The following is a 13,189-nucleotide window of genomic DNA, read 5'->3' as shown; positions in this document are numbered from 1 at the left end:
CACACCCAAGCCCCCCAAATTGTGCCTATGCATACCAGCCCCATAGTTTGTAATTGCAGCGCTTTATATAAGGGTATTTTATATTAGAATTATAGACCATCAAGAATATTTAATGCAGTATTTATTAACACTTAAAATTAACATCAACATTAGACAAAGTTGATAATAACAAATAGAAGCTGAGCGTTCATACTAAATGGCCGGATACGTCTAAAATTGGTGCTGAACTGGAGCCCTTATATATGCTGCTGAATCGCTTCCTTGTTGGTTTTCCCGTCAACTAGTTGTTTTTTGCAAATTGCTACAAGAGTTTGCGAATTTCGCTTATATTATGTTTTTTGCCATTGATTTATAATTTCTATTTCTATTTGTATGTGGCTTTCTCTCTGTTATTATTATTTGATTGTTTCACAATTCGTTCATGGTCAGGATTTACTTTTATATAGTAAATGTTATAAATACAAAGTACCTAATTAACAAATACGTATAAAGAAATATAACGATACGTAGAACATTACATATTAATAAATTAGGAGCCGAGGACTTAGAAATATATAGTTACTATGTTAACCAATATTAAATTTCAGCTTGAAATACAGTGGTATCATTACAGTTTATTCTAGAGTAAGACAGTTGGCATGCTTTTATTAAATTGCCGACTCGGCGGTTTATTTTACCAAAGTGCTGATTAACGTGGAAAGAAAGGGTCGTCAATTTAGTCCAAAAATATAATGATTTATAACTTGTACATAAGTACCCGTATATTATACGTCTCATTTTCCTGATTTACAACATTTCAATGGTTTTATAAAAGACGTGTTAATATTTTAATGATGTACCGACTTTGGAATAGCTAAACTCAAGAGTGTGGCAAATTCATGAGTTGCCCCTTCTCCAAATAACGCCACTATATATAGATATGTGTAATAATATGATGTTATATAAATCTGTATTTTAAATTATAAATATGACTTTTTTCTTATTGATGTTGTTTTTGACAGATCTTGAAAGTATTGTAAACTACTATCTACATGAACATACAATTGAAGATTTGCATGTATTTCGCACCCACTAATTATGTATTTTATAATTATTAGTTAGTTGCTTAATTGCTTCATTTTTCATCAATAAACAACTTTAAAATCCAATGTTGGTCTATTAGTTGACTTATTATTAAATCCCTTATTATTTTTAGTACCAGAGCTTGTGCTAAGGAAAAATTAGAGCTGCACATTCTGTTTGTTTTATAGAAGTGAAAAAAATTTGACAGTCGCTTCGCTCGTATATAATAAATAATACATACTAATATCAATATAAATATAAATAATAGTATATTATACATCATAAAGTATATAGATTTTAATAATTGAAATAACAAATTCCTTTAATCTAATTTTAAAATGATTTCTTTTTCTTTTTTGTGACAACCTCTTCATCATGAGTATCACTATATTCAAATTGGTGATGTTTGTTTGTAGCACCCGGAAACACACCATTCAAATAATTTTGTTGCTTAGCCTTTGTTCTTGTAATTACTCTATGTTTTTTGCTGTTCATCCATTTGGCAATTGACATATTAAGATCCCAATCATACAAGGGAAGCATGTTATAATTAATGTATAAGTAGGTACATATTTTCAGTTGAAACATTCATGGCGTAACGTAATGGAGACTTATTACTAATACCGTAGTTTTACTCTCTTGATATTAATAGATTTATATGTATTATCAATGTTTTAATCATAATTTCTAATAATTCTGGAAAACAAAATAATGTCAAATGGTGCCTATCTTAAAAAATCATAGACATATAGATAATTCTATAATAGAATTAATTATTAAAAATTTAAATCAAATTATTTTTTTTATGAATTTCACAACATTTAAAAAAGAACTGCACATTAGCAAAAGCTCTGGTTAGTACTTTACTACTAATTAATTAGTTTCCAATTGTTTGTTCGACTTTATGTCTTACGGTTTATTAATTTATTTTCACTAAGCCTTTACCTTTGGAATATATTATTTTCATATATTGTTGTGTAATTCAGCAGTTTAATTAATAGCCTTAATAGGCAAAAATGTACTGCTTTAATTTAAAATATTGGAGGTTTTTTTATTTAGTAAATGTCCATGTATTGACCAATTATAGTTATTTATGATAAGGATTTAAATTGGTTGTTTTTCGATTGGCTTATTATTGTTATACATTCAGTGATAACAATATAATGTACTATTTTATTCTTATGGTAGGTATCTAAATGGTTGGTACTGAATAATTTTTAATAGTTCCTTGTGGCTTTTTATAAAATTAAAATTGTTGTGTTAATAATACCTACAATTTATTACTTTTATGCTTATTTTTTTATTGACTCTTTAATTGACTATTTAAAATAAGGCAAGTACATTTAATAAGAAATCCGTGTTTTATAATTCATAGTACTCAAAAAGTAAATAATAGTATTCAGTTTTTTCTAATTGTAAGTGCAATATGTCAGACCGAAAAGCGGAATTAGAAAAAAAGAAAGCAAAATTACAAGCCATCAGAGAACAAAAAGAACGTCTTCGTAAAGAAAAAGAAAAAAAAGATGTAAGTGAGATGCATATTTAGAAATATACAATAGAACATACATTGAAGATACATAAAGAATCATATTACTGTTTACTGTTTATCCTATTTAATATTTTATCAAATATATCTTTCAATTTTAATATTTTTTTTATACCTATTAAAACAGAAATATTCTATCTTTTATGTATAAAAAAATATTTTTATGTTTTAATTTTTTTATGTATAATGTAACTGATTTTATTGTAATATTTTTATAACTTCATATTTATATTTCATATTTATATTATAAAATATATACATTTTTTATAAGAATTTTATTTTAATACATATAATTATTGTTTAAAAATTTTTTATACCAGCTTAAAATATTTTCAAAATCAAATCAAGACTTACTTTAATATTTTTATGCATATAATACCAATTATCTATTATAATTATCTATTGAAGTTTTATTTACTTAATAAATAATTTAATATTGGTAAATTGATAATTAAAGATAAATATTTCTTTATGAACTGCTCTAAAAGAACTGAATATGGTGTAATATTATTAATTATTTAATAAAAGATGGAGATGAAGCAGTTTCTCGTGGTATTAGTGTTGAGAAAGATCAAGGTAAAGAAATTGATGAAATGTTATCATCTCTCGGAGTTGCACCAGTTTCCGGTATGTTTTATTTAAATTTTATTAAATTCTTTACAATGATTTATTTTAATTATTTTAGATGTATTGTCAAGTTTAACCATTTCACCAAACAAAAGTGAATTATACAGTTCTATGTCAACTCCTGATTCTAGTATCAAAGGATCATTACCTCAGACTCCTTCTACTTGGTAATACCTAATAAAAAAATATTAATCATACATTTATAATTTTATTAATTTTATGTTGCATTATTTTTATGGTTGGATAATTAAAACAATATTTTTTCAATTCTTATTTAAAAACTAAACACTTACAAAACTAAACGTCAGCAATTCAAGTTAAGCCTATTCAACAGTCCACTTTGTCAGTAACTATATAAGATAAAACTGTTTTCTCTATTATTTATAAATTAATAAAAAATAAATTAAATTTTAAAATGAACTATAAGAAAAGAGTTCATCTAAATTATAACTATTTTAACTTTTAATGATCAAACTCAATTTAAGATGAAGATAAAACAATTTGTAGATCCACAACAAACATTTTAATTGCTAAAATTCTGAAACAACAAATCACAAATAACTAACTTAAATTTTTCTGGTTATAATCCCCTATTGTTTAAAACAAGAATTCTTCTAAGTTAACCTTTATAAAGTCTTGAATTATAAATTAGTGTATAAAATATATTGTTTAAAATTTAAATTAAATAAAAATATTAAAAAAGTTGGAGCATCACTAATAGAGCACTGTATTTGTAGTATTAAGCACGTTGAAAATAAATAACCTCAGGTTATATAATAATTTTTGTTCTGAAATTAAAACAAATTGTGTACAATAAATAAAAATAAAAAACCTACAGTTACATGAGATCAAGTTAAATTTAAAATATTACAATATTAAAATTTCTTATTAGTGTTAGCATTTTAGATAAAAGATAAAAATAACTACCGGTTTTTTGGTAAATTCTATGAAATATATTTTAATATTACTAATATTTTTTCTTTACTATTTTGAGAAAAAAATTATTTAGTATTATTTTAAAACCATCTTATTGTATTTATATTTTCAAATATTTCAGTCCAAAACCAGCGAAGAAAGTTCGTGAGTTATCAATTGTTTCTTTATCTTCTACTAATATTCCACCTAAAGAAGTTGAATGCTATACTAAAGCTGTTCAAACTACACATTCATCTAATGAAAGAGACGGTACAGTTTACTTTATTAATTTTAATTTTAAATTAAAAATAGTATATATTTTGAAATTAATTATAAGCTAAAAACCAAGAAAAATGTGCTTGCTATTTTTTATTTAATTTTCTTAACATTATTCATTGATTTATTCTTAATATTACCATTGTCACTTGTTGTATTTATTATTGTTACGCTGCACTGGTTTCTAATATGTAAATTAAAGGATCCTGCACTTCTTCCCCTCTTAAAGGTTATTTTGAAGATTGGTGGAGGCCTAGAAAAGGTTAGATTCACAATTCTCCAATAGTAGCTTAGTCATATAAGCACAATTTTAAAACCACTTTATGGTTATTCCAGGTGGTATACCCTGATAAAAGTGTTATTAGTACATTTATTTAACCATTGATGTTTTTATGAAATAAGAAAATAACACTATATATGAGTACAATATTAATAAAACTAAAAGTAGTTATTTATTCATTTATTATTTTATATAATAAAAATGGTAAAAATCATCATAAGTTATTGAACATTTTAGTGTATATCACTTGGAGATTATAATTAGTTTTATATTTTAATAGTTTTCTTGTGTATTAATTTTTTTATTAATTTTTTTTCAATTTGATGGGGGCAATATTGGAAATCATGGATCATTCTCATCAACAGCTCAAGCCTTTGGATATTACGGTAAGGTATTATTTAATATGATCATAGGAAATAATTTCTATACATATGTATTTGTTAATTATGTTAATTCATAGAGCATATAAATGTATAATCTATAATAATAGGTATCATGCATGGTTTATGTGTTAAAATATTGTAGTTTAATTTTTGTAGATCATAAACGTAATAAAATTGACTATGTTAATAGTTTTGTTAGCAAAAATTATTTTATTTGATAATATTTCAATCAAATATTAGCATAGTTTAATAATGAGTAATACTAATATTTTAAGTATACAGTCAAGAATATACATGGGATTTTACATAATAATTAATAATATATTAATATATCAATAATATTAAATATTAAATAACATTTAATTATTATATTAATAGTAATGGGAAAATAAAACTTTTTTCGTATATATTTATAATTAATTAACGCAACCATCCAATTTAGGTGGTCCAAATAATTTGGTAATATTTTCATTTGGTTCAATTGGTTATTCATAAATTTTAATTTTACGTTAAATTGAATACCTAAATATTAACTTAAGTAATGATACTAAAGTCACTATACGTAATGCTAACAATAATCAATTTATCAATACATTTTTATTACTATTACATTTATGCACTAGTTTCTATTAGTTTTATACTTGCACTGTGTTTTGCTTCTTAAGCACTTAAAGTTGTATTTTGAAATATATTATTTTTGTATTTTGAATTATATATATATGTGTATAATTCACTACATTTTAGCTATAATAGTTCATTTATACTATAAAGTATAAAAAATTATAATAGAATTAATTTTTTTTTAAGTTGCTTGGAATGTGGTTTATTGGCTAATGTATTCTAATTATTTAATTTACTAAATTTAAAATTACAATTCTAATAATTAGTTATTGCTTAGATATGTTTTATAACAACTCGTTATAATGTTTTAAATTTTATTTTTTTATTATTTCATGATAGATTTTTATAAAAATTAATATGCACATAGTGAAAATTATTTAAAAATTCACATTGAACCTATGAAATTTACAATTTTAGAAACTATTCTGCCTTATTTGTAACAATATCTAGCATATATTTTAGGAGACTAAAGCAGTGGTTTTCAAACTGTGTGTCTTGACTCCTTTAGGCGTTGTTGATTATTATTATAGGAACTGCATGCACAATAGCCACTAAAAATAAAATTGCAATTCATTTTTTCTTATAAATATGTCAAAGATAAACCTATTCCATTACAAGTTTTTATCTTAGAAAATCAAATTTTTGTTATCTTTTTTGAATGAAGGTGCTTTAAATGACTGTTTCCCTACATAGTAAATATTCCTTCATGAAAATAATTTAAACTTGATCAAATCTGTCAAATTATTATTCATTGAACATTTATCACAGCTTATTAGTCATTTTTAAAATAATTTTACTGAGGATGATCAACAATAAAATTGGACTAAAAATCTTTTTACTACTGATATACCATCAGAACTAAAAATGTCTGAACAAGAACAACTGATAGATTAATCCTCAGATTCAGTAACAAATTATCAGGTTTGGTGAATTGTGTCCCATAGATAAAATGTTAATATATAGCTAAGTGAACTGCGGCCCGGGTATTTTTTTCATGTAACTAAATTGTGTTCCCAATATTTTTTTCAAGTAGGTGAATTGCGCCCTTTCTAATCGTTCTCTTTAAGTTTTAAAACAAAACAATTTCAAATCAAGCCAATTTATAAAGTATATTTTTGAGTTGTCCTTCTTACATCCAGTTTGGGTACAAGAATGCTTTCAAAATGATTTACTATCCATTTCATTTATTGAATATGAACGAATTAATAAATTTATAGAAAACATATTGAAAATTTACATTTCAACAGATGCAAGTTTCCCTCCAAATCTGGGCTGAATTTGCACCAACGACAAATCTGACAGTTTTTATTTTTAGTTATAATTTAAAAATTGAAATACCTTTAACTTATTTGGGATTTTGTATTAATTTCTTACTTTTTATTTTCTTTATTTTAATACATGCATGTAATTTATTTGGAAATATTAAGTTTTTAATTTATTATTATTTAATATGATTAATTTATTTTATTGCATGTGATCATAATAATAAATTATTTTTACATTTTTATTTAATTTTATATTTACTTCTAGATTTGTTTATTTGTTAAATTCTGAGTAGAGTGAACATTTCTTAATTGATTTTAATAATATAGACAAGAATTGTATAGTTAGTTGATGGATAGTTTTGAATTTTGCTTAATGCATAGTTAAAATTATTAAAATTTTAAATTATATTTATTATAATATTAGGTATATATAATATATTATTATTATAATTATTAATTTATATGCAATAGTCTAAGCCATATGGTTAATGTTAAAAGGTTAAGCAGGGAAAGACTTAACTAGTATTTATTACATTGAAATTATTAAAAAAAAACAAATGACTAAAAATTGTGCTATGACTTAAATTGTAAGTATAAATGTATTTATTTTAGAATCTATTTCCCTGCTTTTACCTTTTATAAATTAAAAATACATTTATACATACGTTAATTTTAAGTTACATTCATAAAAAGAAAATGCAAAATTTATGCCTCTTGCAATTAACTACTTCACGGTGGTGTTTATGTCGTTTTGCTTGTTTTTGTTCTTTTTTCAAGACGAATACAACTTAAATCCTGGCTTGGAATGGGAAGACGAATTTACAGGTAGGTACATCAGCAAATGCTTTTAAGCATTTTTTACATTTTTAATTTATCGGTAACATAAAACTAAAACTACAATTTATATTAAAAGATTTATTTTTTTTTCCATGTGAATTTATTTGAAAATATGTTATTGATGGAGGTTGCGTTAATTTTATGTTATGCTTTGTAAAATATTCAATGGATGAAAATTGCTCTGGATGTTTGTATGTGGTGTAATAAGATTCAGAAAACTTAATTTTTTGCTACATAAATAAACTAGTTGAAAAATGAATTATTACTTTTTATCAATTGATTTCATTTTTTTTTTTTTTATATATATAACATATTTATTTTGATTTTTATTATTAACAATACTTTTCAATTTTTGTTATTCTGTTATCATAAATTTATTTTCTGGATCTAATTCTATTTAAGTTATCAATAATCACAATGGTTATATATAAGCCTCTTTACTCATACACACACATACTTAACATTTTTTTTTAATCTCTGCTTATATAATTTTTTTAAAATAATAATATGATTTCATATTGATTATTGGTAGAATTACATTTTTTAACATAATTTAACAAATTTTTACGAACATATATAAATGTATGTCTTTACGACTATCACTATATAGGGGGACCACATAAATATAGGACTTCCGTAAACAATAGAGAAAGGAATTACTAGTACTATTTTATAGGACCCGAGGGTAACACAAACACATACGCAAATGTGAGTTACATGGCGGCACTTCAAAGAAATATTGAGATGGGAAATCCATTTAATAATTAAATTATAAGAGTGCACGATGGAATATGAGATATGTGCGAGAGGCAATATTAGCGAGATCAACCATTAAAGTAATAAATCTGGAAATGTACTCATTTAGCACCTCAGGGTGTTAATGATAGTTGGAAATAACTTTTATATTATAAAACCATAGTGCCGCATAACTGATTCCCACAAGACCTGAGTTTATAAGGGGTTTGCTAACAGACCAATAGGCAGATATGTTTTAGTCCGGTAAATTCACGCCGTTCAACTTCATATTTTAATTTGTTCTTAGAATTATTTTATGAAATTATACTATTGAACTTAGAATTTATTAAATAAAGTAAATATTTAAAAATCTTTAGTTCTTTAATTCATCACTATCAATAAATTAATTAATTGAGAAGTTGTACATTTGTCTTTATTCCTCTCCCGTTGCACTAGTCTGTACACTCAGACTGGCACACTACAATATAAAATATTTTGGATATGTATTAAATATGTATACTCTAAGCATCTATTGCTAGCCATTCCTAAGTAATTAACAGACAGTTCTTACGTATGATGATGGTTCTGGTCAAGCGGAAGATGAAGATATCAGCCTCACAAATTTGTCCACATTCCAAAGCAAGCTACCTCCAGGTATCCTATCTCAAGGACTCCCACAGGTTAAAGAAGTTGCACCTGCTATTACTTCCTTGGAAAGAGAACTAATTGTTAAAGAAGAAACAAAAAAGAGTAAAACAATTAATGTACATGTATGCACTCATCATATTTATGTATTTTTATTATTTAGTTAGAGAATTTAGTGATGCAGAAAAAATGATGATAATTCATTCTGAAGATTTTCAACAATTTATGGATCGTGCTGGACGTGTTATGGAACGAGCTTTATCTGAAAATGTAGATATCTATACAGATTATACTGGTGCTTTAGATGATAATGATGTAAAGTTAGTATCAATTAAATTTTAAAAAGGTAATACAAGATCTTGTGTTATAATATTTTAAACATTTTTAGTGAAGATAAAAGTAGTACTCGTTTATCATTGACACGCGTATTTTTTGATGAACATTGGTCAAAAAATCGCCTAGTTACATCCTTAGATTGGTCTCAACAATTTCCAGAACTTACTGTTGCATCTTATAATATTTCTGATGCACCCCATGAACCAGATGGTGTAGTTCTTATATGGAATACTAAATTCAAAAAGAATTCTCCTGAATATGTGTTTCATTGTCAGTCAAGAGTACTCTCAGCCACATTTGCTAGGTGAAACAGTGTTTAACTAAATTATAATTTATATTATTTTTATTTACAAAAAAATATATTTATACATGTATGTTAATTATAGATTTCATCCAAATTTAATTTTGGGAAGTACTTATTCTGGCCAAATAGTTTTATGGGATAATCGAGCACAAAAGAAAACTCCTATTCAAAGAACCCCTTTGTCAAATACTGCACATACTGTAAGTTAATATAAATAATAGAATATATTTTTACACTTTAACAAAAATAATTTTAAAGTTATATTATATTCATACCATATAATATATATTTATATATTTTAGCACCCAGTATACTGCATTCAAGTTGTGGGCACACAAAATGCACATAACCTCATAAGTGTTTCAACTGATGGACGATTATGTTGTTGGAGTTTAGATATGTTAACTCAACCAGTTGAACGTCTTGATTTAACTGCTAAACAATCTAAATCTGTTTCAGTTTCTACATTTGCTTTTTTGCATGATGATGTTAATAAATTTGTTTTTGGTAGCCAAGAAGGATCTGCATATTCTGGTTAGTTGAAAATACATATTCTATATGAGTTACGTTTTATAATTTAATGTATATTTAGCATGTCGGCATACAAAAAAAGCTGGAGTTGTTGAAAGTTATGAAAGTCATATTGCTCCAATTACAGCCATTGATACCCATTGTGTTGAAGGGAACACTGATTTCAGTCATCTTTTTTTAACTAGCTCAATTGATTGGACTATTAAACTATGGAATATAAAGGTTTGATATTATTTTCTTTAAATTAAATTTATATGTAATTATTAAATTTGAAATATTATTAAAGGAATCAAAACCAATTCACTCATTTGAAAACAACAATGATTATGTAAGCAGTGTTGCTTGGTCTCCTGTACATCCATCTGTATTTGCTGCAGTTGATGTTACTGGCCGTTTAGACTTATGGAACCTTAATAATAATACAGAATCACCTACTGCCAGTACAGTACTTGATAATTCACCATTGTTAAAAAGTCTTATGTGGTCACAGAATGGAACTCATTTGAGTGTTGGTGATGAATATGGAAAAATATCTGTGTTTGAAGTTGGAGAGGTAAATAATTAGTTTATTTTATATAAATTTTCCCTTAATAAAAGTTATTTATTATTTACTTAATGTTAGCAAAATATATATTTATATTTTTTACCTACTATTGTCTATTTTCCACTATAATGTATTGTAAAAAGCTAATGCAGATAAAGCAAATGAACAATGGGTGACAAGGCATGGGAATTTTATGACTAATTTAATCCAACAAACATTCAAATCTTTGCCCAATATTTTGAATAAATCATGACAATTTTTGGCAGTAATTTTTTTTCTTTTTTGTATTCTCAATATAAGTTTTATATGTTTTAAAAATTAAAATAACACCACTTTTTTAGTTTAATCTTCTCAAATTTTAAATAAATTTAGATTTTATTTTAATAAAAATTATTAAATTTCCTAATAAATGAGATTAAATTATCAAATATTTATTAAAATGTTATTCTTCTAATACAATTTTATTCCTTCAAACCAAACCACTGACTTATTATTGTGATTTATTATGAAAACATAATATATTCATTATTCAATTTTATTTATATATCCTTGAATACAATTTCTATATTAAAATTTTAATTTTATGTTTTAAATTTAGCAAATGACACAACCAAGACATGATGATTGGTCAAAGCTTTCTAACACATTACAAGAATTAAAAAGTAATCAAACAGATGAGATGGATAAATCTATTAACTACAGTTCAGGATCAGTTTCCTCTGTGTTCTCTAGATCTTCTAGTATTTTGATGAAATAAATAAGCTTTTATATAGTATATGAGATATATTTTGTAAATCTTATATATATTTAGAAATTGCCTTTATCTTTTTATAATAAAATAAATACTTATTTTATTTAATTGCGTTATTTAAAAATTGTAAAATATTTATAAATTAACTTATATTTATATATTTATCTTGTTTTCAATATAATTCATTTTTGTGATAAACTGAAATAAAATATTTTTAATCATATTGTTGCTAACCAGGTGTTGAACTTGTAGAATGAATGTACAATATTGATGATAAAGACATCACAAATTTTATTTAATTCAAAAAATATAATAATACAAAAAAGTGTATAGTGTTTGGGTGGATGATTCTAATATATGCTTCTACATGCGACAGAGAGCTTAGAGCAATAAACATATAAGTTATAATGTTCAGGTAGTTCAAATTTAGTTAGAGTCCAAAGAATCCCCTGTGAGTATTCCTTGAAATCTTAAAAACTATCTAATATTAAATGTTTTATTTTTTTCAAATTGTATCTGCTAGGATGTACATATAAAATATCTTATCCTAAGTGATTCATCATCACCTATCCAGAATCACTGAAGCCTATAAGTATAAAATTTAGACAGTAGTTTTGTTTTATGAATTAGATACCCACTAAAAAATGATATTTCAAAATTCAACCCCTATAGTTATTAATAGGGTTAATAATAATAATAATAATAATGATAAACTGATTGACGATAATATTGCTGGCATGTTCCCAAGTAAATATAAATTAATTTATCAGCGAAAATGTTTGAATGTTTGACCTTTCGATGAAAAGATATGATTATTTTCAACCCATATTATACAATATGCCTACTTACATACTAATTGACACAGTGACGGTCGTAATGGTAATGACACTATTTGGGTTTATTATTATGATTCATAATAATAAATATAATGATGACATAATAACATAATAAATTTATAGTCATAATTTATGACTATAAATTGATTATGTGTGTAAACATATTCCATACCCATCTCATAAACCCATCATATTATTTTTCAATTTATTTTGCTGTGAACATCGGAACACATTGGTCAACCTCGTCTTTTGTAGTTTTGTATATCTACTAAAGACAGTGGCTGTTTCTCTGCAGCGTAGTTCGAACAATCACAAGTACAACTTTATTTCTTGGAGGTCTATTAAATTATTTGTAAATATATATTATAATATTATTGTAATCAACCTATATTGTATTGTACTTATGAGGTACCCAGGAACGACGCGAGTGGGTAGGCAATAAGGGCAGTTGCCCAGGACCCCGCGCCTTAAATTATAATTAAGGCCCCGTGGTTCTGATTTAACTGAACTTAAAATATTTTATTAATATAAATTATAAGATCCAACATTTATTTTGTCCAGGGCTTCGCAAACTCTAGCACCGTCACTGTAGGTACCTATAAGTACTTGTACTTATTAAAATAAAATATATATTATAAAAATAATAATGTATATAATATATTTTACTGCATATTTTTACGTTGGCAGTGGCGTAC

At 24.9% G+C, this 13,189-nt stretch overlaps 1 protein-coding gene across 11 annotated transcripts; it reads left to right on the top strand.

Annotated features, from left to right (window-relative positions):
* Positions 1-2,289: 2,289 nt before the first annotated feature.
* On the top strand, positions 2,290-11,682 carry LOC112693443 (cytoplasmic dynein 1 intermediate chain-like). 11 transcript variants are annotated; one of them, XM_025568522.1, is made up of 15 exons: positions 2,290-2,591; positions 3,137-3,235; positions 3,294-3,402; positions 4,293-4,420; positions 4,629-4,688; positions 5,030-5,092; positions 7,753-7,800; positions 9,112-9,297; positions 9,356-9,512; positions 9,581-9,832; positions 9,915-10,032; positions 10,135-10,366; positions 10,425-10,585; positions 10,650-10,916; positions 11,506-11,682. In XM_025568522.1, the coding sequence occupies exons 1-15, from the start codon at positions 2,489-2,491 to the stop codon at positions 11,662-11,664; spliced, it is 2,142 nt and encodes a 713-aa protein (XP_025424307.1). In that variant the 5' UTR covers positions 2,290-2,488; the 3' UTR covers positions 11,665-11,682. The 11 variants fall into 11 exon arrangements, with proteins under 11 accessions (XP_025424307.1, XP_025424299.1, XP_025424297.1 ...); XM_025568514.1 differs by lacking the exon at positions 2,290-2,591 and having other exon boundaries at positions 3,139-3,235; positions 5,072-5,092; positions 9,142-9,297; XM_025568512.1 differs by lacking the exon at positions 2,290-2,591 and having other exon boundaries at positions 3,139-3,235; positions 5,072-5,092.
* The last annotated feature ends 1,507 nt before the right edge of the window (positions 11,683-13,189 follow it).

This window comes from Sipha flava, unplaced genomic scaffold, assembly GCF_003268045.1.
Source record: "Sipha flava isolate LNK unplaced genomic scaffold, YSA_version1 87_pilon_pilon, whole genome shotgun sequence".
In the NCBI taxonomy this organism is placed as follows: Eukaryota; Metazoa; Arthropoda; class Insecta; order Hemiptera; family Aphididae; genus Sipha; species Sipha flava.
This window is presented reverse-complemented; position numbering and strand designations above follow the sequence as displayed.